Here is a 15,480-nt window from a genome sequence, read left to right as displayed (position 1 = left end):
CCTCTTGGCATCTGCAGTGTGTATGCTCCCCAGGTAGTAAGTCAGCGAACCAAGGTTAGTTGCATAACGCTTGGCTGTGATAAGTATAATTTTGTGGGGTTCTTTTAGTTGCTAAGTGGAATTCCCTGATTCAGAGAAATAACTCATGGAAAATGACATGGGAAATTACTTTATATTAGTGAGTAGATGTGTAGGCATTCACTCTGTTAGTGTGAGAACTCCTGATTAATCCCTAAATTTATCCCTTGTGCGGGTAAAAGTTAATCCTACATTAAAAAAACACAGTGAAAATAACAATATGGCCACACCCAGAAAGATGAGAGGGCAATATAACTATCCAGCATGTGTTTGGACGGAGGTGTTTGTTTAAATATGACTGGAAAAATAGGAGCCACATGTCCTGGCATCACCTGCCGCTCACCTGCTGCTGAACACACACACTCCTGTGCACGTGCACATAGCAAACACACAAACAGGGAGAGGAGAGAAACACATACCATTTAAAGAACAACATATGAAAAATGTACAATTACATTTGATATTTTATGCAAAACATATATATATATATATATATATATATATACACACATATGTATATATATAAATATTCTTTTAGATGCAGAGGATTACACACAGGGACTTTGCATTGCTGTAAACCAAACTAATGTAAAGATTGAATTAATGTACACAGATAATAGTCCAGTAGTACACAACTTGCTGCGTCTGCTTTGTGGAGGAGCCATAAAACATATTTGTCAGTAGGGAGCTGTGTCTCAGTAACTAGAGCAAGTGAACAGGTGCTGCAGCACAGTATTACATAACACACCACTACAATATTTCCACCTCCCGTTACTATCATTGTTACCTAAATAGTGCCATGAGAGCACTCCACTCTATTGCACTGATCCATAATTTTAACAGTGAGTCATTATCCTGGCAGTTTATTATACTGAAAAGATGTCGTGGAAAAGTGGTTTGATTTCAGTTATTGTAGGTTGTGATGATGGATCTCTTCTCCTCTGCCTGTCTCTGCCCTCCTACAGTTCCCTCGTTCCTCCTCTCCATCCCTCTCTATGAGTAATCCTGATGAACAGATGGGTGGAGGAGCAAAAAAAAAAAAAAGAAGGGGGGGGCCAGCTTGTTGCGCTGCTATAACACCGTCAATCAGTCCCCTCCCCCCACTCTCACCTCCTGCCCCTTTCCCATCATGCCCTTTTTCTCTCCTGTCAACATTTCAGCCTGCTCTCCCTCAATTTCGTCCCTGCACGCTCTCTGTCCTTTATCATCACATCTCTATGTTTGTGTTGTCGGTCACTCCATCGATTGGTCTGACCATCTGCTTGTCTTAATATTCATCACATCCAACTACTGCCCAGATTGCCATAAAATTTACAGTGTAATTTAATGTTCCCCAGAGAACAAAATATCTATAGTTTTTACTCTCCATGAGAAAAAAACTTGACAAATTAGCATCCTGTACAACTTTGAAAGCTGTGACGAACCTTCTACAAACAAGGTCTTCAGAGATGGATCAGGCCTAGTAAAATGGAAAAGATGTGTAGCTATAACAATATAACAGTTTTGCCCTGAAGGACACACAAACAGGCACACTCTCAGAGACACACACAGTCACTCATGTCATAGCAAAGCCCAGAGTCACGTACCAAGGCCACGTGCATCTATCTGCTCATCAATACCTTTTACCTAGCAATAGCACCCAGGAATACCAATGAGACTTGGCTCGTTTACAAGCCCAGCTGGATTTATGTGGCCACTGTCACATTGTCACACTGTATTAGAATGAGACTATTGATTTTAGGCCCCTTTTATCATAACAAGCGTTGTCTTCTTGCCTGCTTCATTTCAAACACACTTTGTTCACACATGAGAGCTGCAAGAATTCAGCACCAGCCTTCTACATCAAGGTTGATGAAAAAGGTTGATTAGAATTGCAGTGGATATTTTACTGATTTTGCTTGTTTCAGCCCATCAGCTGCAAGTTGTCTGTATTTTACATGGGTGTTTTTCAAATGACTGGATAGGCAGTAAATGTCATTAAATACAAGGCCATGGATAAATAGTGCGTGTGAGGAGCTGCATTTTAGACAAATGTTCTGTGTTTGTAATGGATTGTGTGTTTTATTTGAAGCATTGATTGTTCAGAGCAAACCACTATTTTCTTCTGTACTGTATGCTGAATATTCTGTACAGTATATATAACTATATAGGATAGGATAGGAACTTTATTGTCACTTGCACAGAAGTACAGGCGAAATTTCGTTAAGGAGTATAGCCTCCTATACTCCCTTTTATATAGGCTATAAAATGATTGGCTACCATTTTCTTTTGCTACCTATCAAGATATATTTTAAAAGGATAAAAAGGTCTTTGTTTTCCTTCTTTTTTTTTGTCATTTTACTTTTACACATACAAAAATGCAACCACACCGAGAAACATGTTCCCTTATGGATTTAGCCAGCATGTCCCTCTTCTCCGGCTGAGCCCACAGCTTTTGATGAGATGACCTTAGACAGGCGAGAAATGCGCACACACACATTTATTCACACATACAAGCCTGCATACACACTCATATGCATGGGCGCACACCCAATCCAGCCAAGAAACCATGCAATAAACCATACGCCTGGCAAAGTGTGAGCAATTGTCCAAATATCACAGCGCTATAATTGGACATCAGATGAAGCAAAGTGTAATGGCAGCTATCAGTAATGGCTTTTGAGGAGTCTAACTGGGGTTAGAGTTAGGGGTTAGGGTTAGGGCCACACATGGATGGGTCCAGTGCTTTGTTTTTGAGCAGTTATCATTTTCACAGCCTCTTCAGTTTGATTGTGTAAGCCTCTTAAAGGTTTTGAAACAACCACAGTTTACAGTTTTAATTAATAAATCAAACTGAATATTAGTTTCCTATATTTTAAAGGACAAACTAAGGACTATGTACATCAGTACATTGTCCTTAGTTTGTCAAACACCATTATTTTTTGTATTCCTACTTTAAAATAAGTAAAGTACACTATAAAATGTGTTTATTTGTTTTTTTAGCCCTTTCGAAGCAGGTGTTCTTGTTTTTTTCCACTTGACGAACGCAGCAGTTTGTGTTAACAATGGTTTATCAGGCAGCGGGTGTGACAGCTCCTCTGTCTGAGGTCTCCTACCCTTCCTCTTTTCTCCCCGCCTGAGAGAGAATAACTCTGTTACCTGACTGTGCCTGGAGCAAAGATGTGAAGTTCATAGAAAGGCAGGGATCCTCACTTTCCGTGTCATGGAAGAAGTGGAACAGGAAATGATAATAAGATACTCCTTTTATTTTGTTAGGGTTAGGCTATTCATCTCAGGAATTTAAGAGTGCATAGAGATGCATGGGAATTCGCTGCAGTGGGGTTGAATTTTGATTTGGTTTTAAATTAAACTATATTTGAATTAGCTTTTTGGCACTCACGCAGATGACACTCTCTCTCGCCCGTTGTGAACCAAACTTTCCCATCATGTACGTGTACATTTTCTTTTCCATCATTACTACACGTATGCGATGCAGTTGAACTGTGGCCACATCCTCTATTGGCCGAGGTGTCACCTTGTGCCCTAGAACACCCGTGCCACTTCAGCGTTATCCCAGTGGTAAACAACATGAAGGACAATAGCCCCCGTGGGGTGGTTGTAGATGGGGGAGAGGCATGGCCTGGCGCATGCTGACCATCAGCACTTCACAAAGCCTCAGAGAAAAGCAGGCGCTGGGGGATTCTGCGGATGGTGCTAGAATAACTGACCCCAAAAAGGGAAGGCCCTGTGTGTTTGTGTGTGTGTATACGTACAAAAAAAAGAGGCTGAGATAGTTTGTTTTGATTAGGTGGTTGTGTGTGATCCGGATTGGGGGCTATTGGAGACAAAGAGGCTGCCAGTTCTGTATTTTCACTGCAAAGAAGTGGTGTTAGTGTGGGGAAAGCTCCTCTTACAATAACTTCCAACACAGCGGGCAGCTTCTGATGAAGTCAGCGGTTAAATCATGAGGCTCTCTCAAATTAAGCAGTTGTAACTCGTGACTGGAGAGTTACTGGCTATAATTTTGACGAGGAAACCTGGGCAGAAGTGGGCAAAGCCCACTGAAGTGCTATTATCAAACTATCAAACCATTTACTGGCCAAATGTCCAAGAATGTCATGATCTTATGAGTGTAACATTTCCCTGGAAATAACACAAGTAACACAAGTATGCCATTACCTCATCCTCACTAAGCTATTGTGCTTTTTACAATAAACTCCACACCTCGCCTCTACATCTCCCAGTGTCAAATATTTGTTTGACAGAAAATACACTTTGTATAACACCCTGCATAACTTCACTTTAGTTTGAGAGTGAATCCTTTATTCCCATCCCTCATTAGTCTCTTCTTACCTTCCAAGGTGATGGAAAGTGCAACATTATCCATCTATTGTCTGCTGCATAAATGTGTTTTAGTAAATAATACTTAAGTCTGTAAAAAGATATGAAGCGAGCATGAATGGATCACCATTTATCAAAGTGGATTAGTGAGGCAATGCCACCTCTTATTTTCCTTCCAGATCAAAAAGTCCAGTCACGGCTTTGCCCCGAAGATGTAGGGCTGTTTTCTCACCTTACAATGGCCTTTGTTCATAGAAGACTGGCCACTTGATGCAGGTTTGTCAAGGATGGAGAGAAAACGGGAGATCAGGGGAACAAGAGACAGAGCAGTCAGGGAGCTTGGCTTTTTGGTTCAACTACTACTTGTTGTTGTCACAGCTTTGAAAGGCATTTTGAGAGAAGTTCAGATGCATATTGCCTACTGTGGAAAGCCACAGCTGAATAACAAATGTGAAAAGTCTGCTTTCTCAAATGTCAGCGGTGAAGTGGCCGTTACGGTGGCTTCACATTGAGGCTGCAGTTCCTCTCCATGTGTTTGTGGGAACTCTCATGGCTCAGAGCTCCTATTCTAGTGACCTGGTTACTGGAGACACTCAAATTGCAAGAAGGCAGCTGCAGTTCAGTGTAGTCTGGTCAGTGTGTTACGATGCACGTTGCTCTAAATGAGAGAAATCTCGGCCTGTGAAGAAAGTAGAACTGTTAAATTTAATTTCACAACAGACTGCAAGTTGTGTTATACAACCTGTGCATCATGTCAGTGTGGCACTGGTATTTTTATGTCTAAATCGTGATTTGTGTGTGCACTGAGATGCAACAGAGAGCATACACTCCAGTACAGTCTTGCTAAAAGCAGTCCAACTCAGTCTATTGTCTCAGAAATATCTCTGTCACTGTGATTTGATGTGACTGTGTTTTCATCCCTCCCCCTAATTCTCTTCCTGCCTCCTTTTGCCTCATCCCTCATCTGTCTAGTCAGGCTGTCATCTCTCAGTGTCTCTCAGTGTTACTGAAGGCTGTGGAGTGACCAACTTAGCACTTTGCTTCAGGGTTTGCAAACTGAGAGGCAGGAGGACTGTTAGGTTTGTGTCAGCGAACTATACGTCGTTCTTTGTTGTTGTTGAGAGAAGCTGGCTCTCATAATGACTGCTTTTATCCATGCAGGGTCATTTCTCTGAGAGAACAAATAGAAGTTTACGGTCAAATCAAAAGAGGTGGCTGAAAGGCACCGTTTGTTTTCACAGGGGGTGTCCAATCCATCATTGGGTGATCTCTCTAATAAGTCAGCGTGTTACCGAAGAGTTGCAGTATAGAAAATTTTACAAGTTGCTCGTAATTGTTTGCCGTCAAACATCTCATCTAACATTATGTAAGAAAACAAATAAGCATGTTTTCCAAAATGTCCTTTCTGCTATGTTTTTAGTTTCAAATGTAAAGAGCAGCTGTTTACCCCAACACAAGGATGTTGTTTTTCAATGAGAGGAAACATTCCTGTACAAAATCATTTCAAAAGACTGAACAAAAAGGCCACAACGTCCAAAAAAAACTCTTTTCAAAGCTCCAGCTTTTTTAAAGGCAGACAAAACACAGACACCGTCACACACACAGTACCCTGAGATAAAAGTATTTAATGGTTTGACTTAGTGCTCAGCTTGGTCCACATGCACAAAGCGAAACAGGGAATGGATCCAGGTTACAGGCTGGTTGATGTGTGGTGTGAATGGGCACACACACAGAGTGGATTAATTCAGAAACGTAGTTGGTTTGCGACCTCACCGCTGAAGTACATTTTCTATAGGTGCTTATATAACAGTGGTTTGCTGCAGTGTCAAGGCTTTCTGAATGGAACTGTGGAATATTGATTCATCCTTTAATGAAGACTCCTCGTGTATCATTGCAAACTCACACCGGAGATGAGGGTTTGCATTGACTTTCTGAGGGCAGAGACATAGCATGGGCGAGAGGACATCTGCCATTACAGTCCATAAAAATGTCATTTGAAAAGATACACTGAACACCTCCCCGATCGCTCTGCAGAAAATGACTGTCAGCTACTGTAAATGCTCAAATGTGCTGTAACATCAAAGACCTTAGTGAGATTGAGAAGTTATTGCGATCGGCTTGACATACAGACTGCGCTGTGCTTATGGGCTTGGTCTAAGGATAAATTGCAGAACACAAAATGACTAAGTGAAATAGAGGAAGGAAGGCAGGAAGTGAAAGAAAGAGAAAGAGCAGGATAGAGTTATCGAGACAGATAGGCAGAGCTGCGGGGCGACTCTTTGACCTCTGGGCTTTGACCCCTGAGTCAGTGAGAAGAGGAAAGAAGTAGATGAGAGATGTCCTGCCCACAAGCCAAAGTCTTCCCACTCATCCTCCTTTGAGTCCTTTTTGTCATCATTATCTTTGGTTTCTTTGTCTGTGCCCTGTGAGAAAATGAGCAATAGGAAATTATTTTTTTTCCACATTTAGCTTTAGGATGAATGTTGTGCTGCGTGGGTAATTGTGCTTCTGTGGCACCCTTATTGCTGCCAGAGAAATGTCTTCCTCCCCACTGCACAGTACAGCCTCATGGCTTAGCTTTTAGCTATGGTAAATTCACTCAGCAGGCTTCAAAAACAACATTAACACATTTTTTTTTTACCACACTACGAACAGGTATGAAAGAGTATTTCTCCCCTTAAGGGTTAAAGTTCAATTTTGTGTTGCACGATCATGCAAATCAAAGGTGGCGATGTATTTCCAACAACGTGAATGTCTAAGCAATTTATGCCGCTTAACACTCAGTGACATTCTAGCTGCTGAAATATGGAGATGTTGACATTTGCACATGGCAGCTAATTTTATGTAAGTGTGTCTGTTTTCTGTTTGTGTCTTTGCTGAGGGAGTTGTCTGGCTGTCTATGTTTTGTTTTGTTTTGTTTTTTTTAACCCTCGAGCAGTTAATCTCTGCCTCTCTGGAGATGTGACCCAGGTCAGACACAGGAAAATAACAGATGACAAATGAAGAGTTATATTATATTTGCTGGGAGATTTTTTTTTTTTGCTTACCACCCCTTAAAAAACTCACTAATAAACATGTTTTATCTTGTTTTTTTAATCGGTACAAAACCTAAAGGGTCTCAAAACACCGCCAGAAAGTGAATAGAAATATTCCCCAAATTGTCAGACTTCTGCGTTAAGGGCAATTTCACAAACCACTGATTTAAATCACATTGTTTCCTTTATTAGGAACCATTTGAGGCAATGTCTGCTTGAGCCTGACCATTTTGCTTACTACAAAAAAAAAAGGAAAAAAAAGAATTGTCATCTGATTTATTTTCAAACATTCTTATATTCTTTACACATCTCCTATCACACTCTTCCCTCCAGCCGTAGAATTCCTCTTTCCTTTTCCTCCCCATTCTCTGTACTTTCTTGAATGTCTCCATTTATTTATTTTTTTCATCAGTCTCTATCATCTGTCTTCCCTTCTCTTTTTGTCACTCATTACCATGTAGACAAAAGCCCCACTTATAAGAAGCTGAACCAGGTGAATGGGCTTCACTGTCTGAGAAAAAAATGGCCTGAGGTCTAGCAAGGCCTAATATGGCCACTGTCACTGTGGGGAGGCAATTTTTGCTGCAGCAGCACGGAGCATTATTGTAATTAATCTGTAGATGGGCCATTACATTTGCATGATATCATATTGCCTTTTCCACAATGAGATTAGAAGAGTTAACATGCATGGCCTGCATCTAATGCATGCAGCTGTGTTGCTCTCTTCTTCTCTTTCTCTGTCTCACTCTCTCCATTGTCCTCCCTCTCGATTAACTAGTGAGAGTAATATCCAATAGGATGTGTCGGTGTAATTAGCTGTGTCCTGGGGTATCAGCTCACACTGCCTAGCTCACCTGGATAATTTCTGACACACTGCTTTCTGAGTGTGTGTTCACTACCACACTGTCCCTATGTCATCAGACATTCTTCCTCTCCAGCAGAGTAGAGATGCAACTGGCCTGAATTTAGCCATGAGCCTGATAGTTTCACCTTCAGATGCCTCTGAAGATTTGATCATCCTGTGTGCAAGTCAGTCTCTTTTGGTATGCGCACTGTGCATATGTGTGCACATGTGTCTACAATGTGTGTGCAAGGATGCATGTGCTGGGCATGAATAATGAAGATGAAGTCAGGATGGACTGAGCCATTTACCTGACAGCAGCTCACTGCTCCACCTCGAATTCCATCTCAGGCTGCTGACAGGAGTTACTGTCACCCACTGGCAACTTTGGTTCATCCAGCTCATACTATGGAAAACCTGTATATTTCAAAAAGTAATTTAGTCTAGTTTGAGAATTATTTTTCTTAAATAAACGTGAACATTAATAATTGTGGAGCTAAAATCTGACTAAATATTATTAGATATTATGTTCATCTTCCTGTATTGGACAGGCCAGCATGTATATCCTGCAGAAGACAGACATTAATCAAAACCAGTATATGCACAGGAGTGTTTAATTGCCACTGGTGCTGTGATATATTACCAATTTTTGAATAAATGAATGCCTGCAAATTCATGTGACAGAGGCTTATACACGCTGCAAGACAGAGGACATGAAAGGGAAAAAACAAACACACATAATTTCCTGCTCCCCATGGTGCAGTTAACAAGAGCCCATTGATGCCAACATGGTTCTGTGTGTTTGTAATGGCTGTACATATCAGTCTGTGTCTCTTTGTTATGCGCTACGCAACAGAAGCTAGCGCTTCTGGGTCTGCACTCATGTGTAACTTGATCCATATGACACACTGACAAGAATATTTTCACTAATGCGGTGTGTTTGGGCATGCATGTGCCAATCTGTGCGCTGCTGTATCTGCGGCAGAGTTGTGATTGTTCTGGTCGAGTGCACTCACATGCCATATGTTTACAGGCAAGCACGTGGTAGGCATGGCACTGCAGTGCACATGGGATGTTTTAGTGATCTGTGGATATCTGCAAATGTGCACACAGCTAGCACCAAATTTTGGAAGCTCCTACACTTCAAAAGCCTAGTGTTACAAAATGAAGTGTGCTTGAGTCTACACATGCTTATGAGAAGCTAATGTGTCTCTTTAAAGGTGCTCCAACACTACAAGGTAAATGACAGGAGAGAGGACGGACAAGTGCACAATTCATAAGTTGTTTAAGTTACAGAGACTGAAATCAAGTTTGTTTTGACTTCTCCTGCCAAAGACTTTACATTGGCAGAATGATGGGCTATCCAACAGACGGGCCACTTGCAATGCTTGACCTAAACATCCTACTTTGGGTGTTGAACCCCAAAGAATGTCGGTAAACTTCATAGAAAAATGCATCAATGTAAACTTTCCATTGTAGTTCAGACTAAATATTTATCTGTGTATCCATATCATTCTTTTTCATGGACTAATCTTATATACATATATATACACTTACAGCATTTTAAAACCTTTTTATAACTATGTATATATGTGAGGGTGTACTTTTATACTTGCATGTATACTTATCTTCTGATTCACGCAGCCAAAATAAATCTATGAAATTAGTTAAAACGTTAAGTAACCCACAAAGTAACATATGTTTTTCATCATTTTTTGTACCACTCTTTAGTGTCTTCTGCTGCTGAATCTGGAAAAAAGGTTTTCACCATGACACACCCAAACATGGACAAGAAAAAGAAGTGGGTGCCGGGCTTCGGAGCTGTGCTGTTGATATTCCTGAGTCACGTGATTTCAGCGCTAGAAGTGCCTCTTGATCGTAAGTATCATCCTTAACAATATGACATGACACACTGAGTATTAATAAAGGACATGATATTTCACTTCTGTAAACTAAGGAAATCTTTCATGCAATATAGAAATTTCATTCAACCAGGGGTTTTCTTGTAATTTAGCATTGCATGTTTCAGCATGGGATTGTGTTTTTTTTTTTTTTTTTTTTTTAGTTATGAAAAGCAATCAAATTTTGGAGGAAGTCTGTTTGCCTTAATATTTTCACATCCTGTGTGAAATTTTAATGTTTTCAACTACTTTTCTTGCATTTATTGCACCTGCTTCACAGTGGCACTTCCAAAAAAGTAGGAAAGCTTGTCCTTACCAAACTCCAGGCAGGCGCAATCAAATGCTTAAAAGTACCTGAAAGCGCAACAATTTCACCTGAACCTGCTGTTTACTCCTTGCAAAAACTAACACCTTTCCTCAATATTCTGCCACTGTGGTACGGCGTGTCATGGTGGACAAAAAGCTAAAGTACTGGAAGGATGTAAGTTGGCAGTGACTTCTAGTGTGGAGTTTTTGCTCTTAGAACTTAGGAATTGTGTGGGTTTGAGCAACATTAGTTGTGCATGCAGTCATTTCATCACTGTTGCCATATAAAGTGGCTTGCTTGTTTTGGAGTGCTGCTCAATATGTATGCTCACAGAATGGTAAGTTGCCTGTTTTCAGATCAGGTTTGAAGCCATTGCCGCTCTGTTTGCAGTGAGTGTTTCAGCTCCAGATGACTCGATTGTTGACTGAATGGGAATGCTTGTTGCATGATGCTTGCACATCCTCGGCTTGAATATGCAAGTTCCAGTGTGCTGTGTTTACATAGTGATATTTGTCTTATGTGTGTGTCTGAACTATGCTTTTATTCATGTTTCTCCAGTGCCCCAGCCACCCACTATAACGCTACAGTCCCCAAAGGATTACATCTTTGATCCACGGGAGAACATTGTCATCCACTGTGAGGCCAAGGGGAAGCCAAGTCCCAGGTGAGACAATCACTCCTCCCACTCCCATTGATGCTTGTTTATCAGGACATGTGCAACAGGAAAATGTGCAGGTCCCATTTAAACACTCTGCTAGCATATTTCACTGGTTTCTTCTGTGGCTGACAGCGTGATTGAAGCGCGGAGGCTTGTGAAATGCTGATATGCAAAAGATACAACCTCAGAGTTTCAGAAATCAAGAGCAAACAGATTTCCATTCAGTTTTATGGTTCCTCTCCGTGAAATTATAGATCTTGTCCTGAGGGCAACTTAACCTGGAGCAGTGCGGAAATATAGGTCACCATAGCAACTGTTGTTACGGAGAGCAATCGCTTGAGATACACCTGGCAGAGTGAATTAGCCATGTTTAGATTTGCCACCAGTTGGTTTGAATCAAACGAGTTACAGTCAGAAAAACTCCCTGCTACGAAATCATGGTTTTAAATCAGCCTGCACAAATAAAGCAGAATTCGTTTTGATAATTAGGACAGATGGGCTATGCTGTGCCATTCCTTCACTTTTGTATGTTTCCTTGCTGTGTTCTAGCTGGGAAAATAAAGTGCTATTTATTGTTCTGCTGCTTGATCTCAGCTTTTCCTGGACAAGAAATGGGACCCACTTTGATGTGGAGAAAGACTCCAAAGTCCTGATGAAGCCCGGCTCAGGAACTCTGGTCATTGACATCAGTGGGGAAAAGGCGGAGGCCTATGAGGGAACGTACCAGTGTACGGCTCACAATGAGCATGGCACCGCTGTATCCAACAACATTGTCATCAGACAGTCCAGTAAGACTTCATTATATTTGGTTATATTATTTCCAAATCTTTTTGTAAATTAAAATTAATTCTAATGTTTTGACATCCAGCTACAGTACGATAAGTTTTTTTTTTTTTACACAGAGTGGAGAAGTTAAGAACAAGTTGCTTAAAATGTTTAATTAGAATTAATTTGATCTGTTCTGGGAAGCCTTCAGTACCTTTGTTTGATGTTTGTGACTCTCAGGGTCCCCCTTGTGGTCGAAGGAAAGAAATGAAGCCATCACCGTGCAGATGGGGGTCTCCCTGGTGCTGCAGTGCCGACCCCCTGCCGGGCTGCCACCTCCTGTCATCTTCTGGATGGATAACAGTGAGTCATTTGCATGTGTACATATCAGCGCTCATGTTACAAGGACATAAGGATTTCACTTTCACAAACAAGGGACTGTACATTTAAAATATGTATTAATCATTCAGTCAATATAGACCAAGGTGACACCCTTTTTACCTATATCCTTATCTGGGATATTTGTTGATAGATCTGATTGAAAATAGGTCCAGTGGACACACATAAACCATTTACCAACCATATTAAAAAGTAAAGATCCTCTCCTTGTTAAACTAAGTCCAACAAACTGTTTATGTTGTTAAATTGTTCTTTGTTTTCATGTCTCTCACTCTCTCTCTCCCTGCCCTTCAGACTTTCAGAAGCTGCCACTGGATAAACGAGTGTCCCAGGCCCTGAACGGAGACTTGTACTTTTCCAATGTTCTCCGAGAAGACACAAGGAGTGACTACATCTGCTATGCTCGCTTCCCCCACACACAGACCATCCAGCAGAAACAGCCTATTTCAGTCACCGTGCTCAATAGTAAGTCAAGACCCCGAGGACACTGATATCAGTTGAAATAAACCATTGCTTTTTGATTATTATTGTTTTTACTCATAAATGCAAAACTTTTGCAGTTGACATTATGCAGTCACTAGTTCACATTTGATATGAACTGAGATGTCTTTCCCATGTTTGTTGTGATAAATAGGGTCTTGTGTTACTCCTCAGTTTCAGTTGCATGTTGTCTTAGACTTGGTTGCTGTTCTTCCTGTATTCGACATTTCCTGAGCTTTACAAAGCGCTTCTAGCAATATTTGATTTTACAGTGGTTGTGTCTCTGTGTCACAATTTTCTATCTGTACAGTAAATTATGTCACACTCATAATGTTACAACATTTTTGCAGCAATACAAAATTATTCTGTACTTACAAAGCATTTTAACAAGCTAATGCATTGGTTAAAAGACACAGAAAAAGCCACTGTAAATTAAAGTATTGCCTATTTATCTCCTAGTTTTGCATGCTCATGATTTTCTGTTATATTGCAGTGGAAACAATGAATAAGACTGTGGCTGCTTTATACAATATCACTGATTTCTATAGTGGTGAGTGCTGCTGGTTTATTCCCATTCAGCCCCCTCAGTGTGAACCCAGCCCTGTTTTTACTCCCTGGCATAACCATACCTGACATACATACTCACCTTTAACTCGGCCTCAGTCCCCTCCTCTGTGATTTTATTAACATACTGTATACTCCTTGTCAGGTTTATCTCATTTTTATCTTGTTAGTCATGTAGAGTTCATTCCTGTGCAAATTAAAGGTTTGAGGACAGAGCGTGTCAGACAAACCTATGATTTTGATCGATGTACCTTCAAAGCACCCATAACATTAAAGATCAATGAACTGCATCTCCCCTGGAATCACAAGTACACATACAAATTCAGACCAGTCTCTTGAACTGATCTGTGAAGTTTACCTTCAGTGGTTATCCAAGATGGCCACATATGAATACTACACGTTATTTTAACATGGTATTGCTCACCTCCTGAAAGTGGAGAAGGCTCATCCTTAATTTTTCTGACCTTTTCAGCAAAGTAATGACAAGGAAATCTAGATCCTTCTATGAGGACCCTCTGAGGAATGTGTATACTGTATATATGTGTGTGTGACTGAAGGGTTGCTTTCCACCAAGATCCCCCATGTTGCCATAGCAACAAAGCGATGGCTACCCCCTCTCAGGGAGATTCCTTTTTTCTACCTCATTCTGTCAGTGCTCATACTCTATGTAACAATACAAAACAGCTCTCTTCCGATTACATTCTGTTGGGTCATTCGCTAATTTTTTCCTATCCCTACCTATCCACTTTGGCAAATTACTTTTCATCAGCTGTGTGTGTTTGACTCTACCTCTGTACTTCATGTGAATGTGAACGAGCCCCCCGAGCTTATAGTTTCACTTCCTAAACTCCTCTTTGGGAACTCAAACCTTCAAGTCTAATGTTGTGGCCTGGTTCTGATTTGGTCTCGTGTTGTTGTGTGTTCAGACAACCCAGAGGGGGAGCGTCGCCCTGGTTTCATGTTGCCTCTGGGCCCCACCAGCACCAAGATGGTTCTGAGAGGAGAGACTCTGGAGCTGGAATGCATCGCTGAAGGCTTGTAAGTTGGCATCTGCCCCAATTTGTGTCACAGTTTCTTTATCAAATGTTAGTGACAAAAGAGGAAAAAAAATCTTCAAAATGTAAAAAATCGCACACAAACACAACTGATTTGTAATGACTTCCACAATAGGCCCACTCCAGATATCTCGTGGCAGAAGGATGGAGGTGAACTGCCGAGCAGCAGGGCGTCCTTCCACAACTTCGAGAAAACACTGAAGATTTCTGATGTGAATGAAGCTGATGCAGGCAACTACCGCTGTACGGCCACAAACAACCTGGGCACTGCACACCACATCATCAAGGTCACTGTCAAAGGTATGCAGACCAACTCATGCATGTGCTTGTTGCATTGCTATTAAGTTTACATTCTTTTATTCTTAATTTATGAAAATATTTAAAGCAGTCACTCTAGTGCTGCATTGTGGAGTGACTTCCTGTTATCCTTACACCAGTGTTAGAAAGGTCTTTAAATGTTTTCCAGCACATCAATATCTATAGTCAAGAATATGACAGTGGGTGGCACTGTGGTGCAGTGGTTAGTACTGTTGCCTCACAGCAAGAGGGTTCCAGGTTCGAACCCCAGTCTGGGCTCTTCCTTGTGGGTTTTCTCTGGGTACTCTGGTTTCCTCCCACAATCACAAAAACAATGCCCATTAGGTTAACTGGCTACTTTACATTGCCTGTGTGAGTGGTTGCCTGTCTTTGTGATTATTTCATTTCTAAACTGAACTATTAAGTATGTAATTAGCAAAAGGATAAGCTAAATTTATTTTGCTATTCTCTCAAGGATCTTGGTCTATATCTTTATTCATGTTCATCCCCAGCGGCTCCTTTCTGGGTTAGCGCACCCAGGAACCTGATTCTCGCCCCGAATGAGACTGGCATCCTGACTTGTCGAGTCAGTGGAGAACCCAAACCGAAGATTAGCTGGTTTGTCAATGGAGTCCCAATAGAGAGTGAGTAAAATGAGACCATGATTTCAAAAATGCATGGTACTCTAAAGGGTTTGCATAATGCACAAGAATTGTTACAAGCTGGTTTCTTCATACACAGAGTTCTTATGGTGCTGTTGAAGAATATATCAGAAACATG

General features: G+C 41.1%; 1 protein-coding gene across 3 annotated transcripts in view; it reads left to right on the top strand.

Moving 5' to 3' along the window:
* The window catches only part of nrcama (neuronal cell adhesion molecule a), a 46,794-nt gene that overhangs the window by 17,622 nt on the left and 13,692 nt on the right, over nucleotides 1–15,480 (top strand). For 2 of the 3 annotated variants that reach the window (XM_041030129.1, XM_041030130.1), the window contains exons 1-7: nucleotides 11,047–11,146; nucleotides 11,735–11,928; nucleotides 12,146–12,268; nucleotides 12,599–12,769; nucleotides 14,275–14,386; nucleotides 14,519–14,703; nucleotides 15,213–15,344. In XM_041030129.1, the coding sequence (XP_040886063.1) occupies nucleotides 11,793–11,928; nucleotides 12,146–12,268; nucleotides 12,599–12,769; nucleotides 14,275–14,386; nucleotides 14,519–14,703; nucleotides 15,213–15,344 (859 nt within the window). In that variant the 5' untranslated portion in view covers nucleotides 11,047–11,146; nucleotides 11,735–11,792. Of the gene's footprint in view, nucleotides 1–10,005; nucleotides 10,153–10,638; nucleotides 10,657–11,040; nucleotides 11,147–11,734; nucleotides 11,929–12,145; nucleotides 12,269–12,598; nucleotides 12,770–14,274; nucleotides 14,387–14,518; nucleotides 14,704–15,212; nucleotides 15,345–15,480 lie in introns of those variants that run through there. The other variant, XM_041030128.1, reaches the window with a different exon arrangement.

This window comes from Toxotes jaculatrix, chromosome 22 (genome assembly GCF_017976425.1).
Source record: "Toxotes jaculatrix isolate fToxJac2 chromosome 22, fToxJac2.pri, whole genome shotgun sequence".
NCBI classification, from domain to species: Eukaryota; Metazoa; Chordata; class Actinopteri; family Toxotidae; genus Toxotes; species Toxotes jaculatrix.
This window is presented reverse-complemented; position numbering and strand designations above follow the sequence as displayed.